The 4,485-nt window shown below is 50.1% G+C and overlaps 1 protein-coding gene across 1 annotated transcript; it reads right to left on the bottom strand.

Moving 5' to 3' along the window:
• Positions 1-221: 221 nt before the first annotated feature.
• CCR6 (C-C motif chemokine receptor 6) lies at positions 222-1,345 on the bottom strand. Its single transcript, XM_059941851.1, has one exon. The coding sequence runs from the start codon at positions 1,334-1,336 to the stop codon at positions 224-226; it is 1,113 nt and encodes a 370-aa protein (XP_059797834.1). The 5' UTR covers positions 1,337-1,345; the 3' UTR covers positions 222-223.
• Between the last annotated feature and the right edge of the window lie 3,140 nt (positions 1,346-4,485).

Here is a 4,485-nt window from a genome sequence, read left to right on the forward strand (position 1 = left end):
TTTCCCGAAGCCTGCTTTGCAGAACGCCAGCCGTCAGGGACCGGGGCACAGAGCCTCCCCGTCGAGTGAGTTTGGGGGACGCTGCCCATGAGTGCCTGCCAGCACCCCGAGCACGGGCAGCCCTGATCCTGCAGGAAAGACCCGCTCGCTTCTGCTTCACGCCCACATTCCCCGTGCATTTCTGTCCTGTCTGTTCGCCCGTCCGCGCCGAGCCCGGGGGGCGTCACATGGTGAAGGAGGACGGGTTGTCATTGTCCGCGGTCTCGCTGTTCTGCCGGGAGATGAAGTTGTCCGAGTGCAGCCGGGAGCAGGAGAAGCCCGGCGACTTCTGCCTCCTCCTCACACACCACAGGTCCTTCATGATCTTCAGAAAGTAGCTTCTAAACTTCTGACCGACGAAGGCATAGAGCACCGGGTTGAGGCAGCAGTGCAGGAAAGCCAGGACCTCGGTGACATTCCTGGTGTAGCCCAGCAGCCTCTCGCTGCTGCATGAGCGGTCCGTCCTGCCCAGGTTGACGGCGGTCACAAGAAGAACCATGTTATGCGGGATCTGGCAAGCCAGGAAGACAAGGACCACGGCTATGATCACGCGGATGGCTCTGTGCCTTTTAGAATTCTGAGCTTGAATTAAGGTCTTGACGATAAACATGTAGCAAAATATCATAAACACCAGCGGGATGAAGAAGCCGAAGAGGAGCTGAAGTCCCAGCACCAGCAGCTTCCAGCGGATTGGCTCGGAGACGGTGTGGTACCTGGGCTCGCAGACGTCGCTGCCTTGTAGCTTGTATTTCTGGTTGAACATGAAGGTCGAGCTGGAGATGAGGATCGACACCACCCACACGACCAAACAGATCACTTTGTGGTGAGCCAAGGCTCTGGACCGGAGCCGGAAGGACTTGGTGGCCTGCACGATGGCGATGTAGCGGTCCAGGCTGATACAGGTCAGGAGCAGCATCCCGCAGTTAAAGTTGATGGCGTAGATGCCCCGGGTCAGTTTGCACATGACGTTGCTGAAAATCCACTCGCCAGTAGCATGGTTGACGGCCCAGAACGGGAGGGTAAGGACAAAGAGTATGTCTGCGACGGCCATGTTCAAGAGATAGACGTCTGTCATAGACTTGGCTTTCTTATAAAAAGCAAAGGTGACCACCACCAAAATATTGCCCAGGAGGCCAGAGACACATATCAAGGAGTAAGCGAGTGGCACAAATAGCCCAGAGAACTTTCTGACCTCTTGCAAGGAACACAGAAAGCTATCAACATCGAGTGAATAATCTGAACTATTAGCCAACCCAAAATAATCCTCATTTGCGTCGTAGATGTTGGTGGAATTCATGGGTTCCTGGAAAATGAACAAAGACAGAGTTAGCAGTAGTGTAGTTTTCAAGGAGCACAATTGACCGAAATTATACTCCCAACCAAAATAAAAAAGCTGCTCACCACGCTCATGGTGGTGCTTGACCTGGGCGGAAAGTCCGGGCCTGGAATGGAAGGGGAGTGGACTTTCAAGTCCTCTGGCTCACAGTGGAGAGAACAGGAGAGAAGTGAATCTAAGGGGGAACGAAAGCAAAATGCATTACAGTTAAGAATTCTCAGAGAGCCAGAGAATTAAGGAAACGGGTTTCTTCCCATTTCAACACAGACAGTGCACAGCATACTATTTTACACAGAAATATTCATTTAGAGCTGGTGTCAGCAACCTCTTTCTGTAAAAGGCCAGGTGGTACATATTTTAGGATCTTCAGGTCATATAGACTCCGACACAGCTACTCAAATCTGCGGGTACAGCGTGAAAGCAGCTACAGACAACTACACCAATGGGTGGGCGGACCAGACATGGTGCCATGGGCTGTGATTTGCCGATCCCTGATCTAGAGCATAAAAAAGGGTGATATCAGCAGAACCACAGATTTGATCTGCAGAAAAATCTTCTGCAAAATTCAAATTAATTACATTCACAAGATTCCACTGAACAAAACCTATCGAAGTGTAGATGTTGCTACGATACTTATAATTCATAGTCCTAGCCCGATATTATTATATATAATATTAAAGGCTGGGTATATATTTATGGTTTTATATATATAATCCTTAAAAGCCACAGATATGTCCAATGGTCAGTCTAGCTAACAACCACTAATCTGCTGGGGCAAGCACATCATAACCCTCAGAAACCAGAGTCTGGGAAGGAAGGTGCAGGTTGGCGTGGTTAGGGAAGGCTCTGTGGACAGGCCCACTCTGGGTCCTTGGAGAACAGGTCACCTGCAGGTGACCGCTCTGGCTGAAAAGGCATACTGAGCGCTGCGTGTTTGTGAAACGGTGTGACCGGCCTGGCCGGGTCAGCCTGACTACTACCAAACAACCTTGATGGAGCATGTGACATGCTGGGAATGCCAAGAGGGGTGACACGGGGTCCAGGCTCAAGAAATTCACCAGGAGACTAAGAAAGGATGGAGCTGGAGTCTCAGCACGCAGGACTCTGAAATCCAGCATTTGAAGCAAACAGGAAGGAAAGAAGGATTCTTTGCTCTTCCCATACTCACTCATCCTTCTTTACTTGGTGTTGTTCATCCTCCTGCTTTATTATCCAGCCCCACCCCCGACAAAATCCCTGTCCTGGAATCCTGATACTCCTGTGAAATGCGCATTCACTCTCCTCCTTTAGCTCCCCCCTTGCCATGTGGCCCAGCAAGGTCAAGAAGACGGAGGAACAACAGGAATGCGGGCCTCAGAGGCTCAGACAAGAAGGAGAAATGTGTCCCATAACCCATCTACCTGCGCCAAGTCAGTCCCCACCTCCAGAGTCAACACTGACATCTGGGGGAAGGATTCGGTAGATCACAGAGGTCACCCTGAAGGATTTTCTGAACACACTTCTGGTATCATTTGATTCTCCTGTTGTTGCTTCCCAAACACAGATCAGGTGGCCTGAACCCACTCCTTCCCTGATGCCTGGAGACTGAGTCTTTGCTGCCGCTCCGGTCCCTGCTCTGGACACAGGACTGCAGGGAGGCTGGGCTCCCCTCTGCACTTTTGCAATTGCCTGCAAGTGTAGAGTTCTGACGGGCACTTCAGAGCATGCAGAAGACGCGTAATACAGAGCTTCTGTGCTGCAAAAGCATGTTGAGGAAGTAGACACGTCGATCAGATTATCAGATTAAACGTATCAATCAAAACTCAAGACTTGTGCTTCCAGCCATGATGGATTAACAGAGACCAAATGCACCTTACCGCATTAAACAACCAAAAAAGCCTATAAAATGCATTAAATCACAGTTTTCAGACATTAGATGACAGACATCACAGGACTATGGTCCCCGACAGGAGACCAGTGAAGAGGGCAATGGTCTGAGCTCTGCGAAGCCCCCAGCTGTCAAGGGGAGCAGTTCCCAAGTGCAGAGCAGGGGGTAACCCAGAGAATGGCCCTCTTGTGGAGTGGAGGAGACAGGGACCAGAATTCAGGGAGGCCGGGCGGCTGAGAGAGGAGGCCCTACACACAGAAAAATGAGGAGACCAGCAGAGTGGTGTCCTTAAGAGGAAGTGACACACGACTGGGGGAAGAGCCACCAGAAAGGATGGGCAGCGGGGTTCGCGGAGCTCTCCCAGGCTGGAATTAGCTCTCCCATGGCCAGATCGCTGTTGCAACAGAAATTAGTTGATAGCCTCCATCATGTTAAACTTTATTCTTTTAGCCCATCCGGCCACTCTCTCCCACAGATTTTTTTTCTTTTTCTTTTTCTTCTTGCTTAACTGCTGTTTGAAAATGATTGTTTTCTGGTTAGAACTGAACTATGCACCTGGTGTTTACTTCTTGGAGAAAACACTCCCTAACAACCCCTCCCTTTGTGAGCCTTCTTCATTCCAGAAAGAAGGTCATGGCACGACAGCCTCAAGGACCACCAGAGCCCATCCTGGGACCACCTGACGCCAGCTTTGATGGTTTTGAAACTTTCCTGAAGTCAAGAAGAATGTGCCACTTGCACCCTTGTCTGCTGCCCGATTTCCCGCCCCTAGACTATAAGAGCCTTTCCTACTCTCAAGGGAGGGCACATCTTGAGGGCACTAGTCTGCTGTGGCCCCCTTTGCCTGGCAAAGCAATAAAAGCTACTCTTTTCTACTTCACCCAAAACTCTGTCTCCGCATTTCTATTCGGCACCAGTAAAGAGAGGCGGGGTTTCGGCATCCGTGGCAACCATGACCTTCCACATCCCAGGGCCCTGGGAGCATCCTCAGAAGGGTGCCACCTTAGGAGTAATGGGGTTAAAATAATTTGACCTAAGTGCTGCTCTGGACCTGCCGTCCAGAGCAAAGCCTGAGAGGAAGTCTCAAATGATCCATCCGATTCCAATAATACAACTACATTCCAGAATAAAGCCCAAAGTTATTTAAAGAAATAAACAAAATTCAGCCTTCAACATGTAAAATTCATAATGTCAGGCACCCAAACAAAAATTTCCAGACCATGGTAGATTGAATGTTTGCAGC

This window comes from Balaenoptera ricei, chromosome 12, assembly GCF_028023285.1.
Source record: "Balaenoptera ricei isolate mBalRic1 chromosome 12, mBalRic1.hap2, whole genome shotgun sequence".
Classification (NCBI taxonomy): Eukaryota; Metazoa; Chordata; class Mammalia; order Artiodactyla; family Balaenopteridae; genus Balaenoptera; species Balaenoptera ricei.

Excerpts from the sequence above, each read along its gene's own strand:
- CCR6 (XM_059941851.1), bottom strand. The coding sequence starts at position 1,336 with ATGAATTCCACCAACATCTACGACGCAAATGAGGATTATTTTGGGTTG.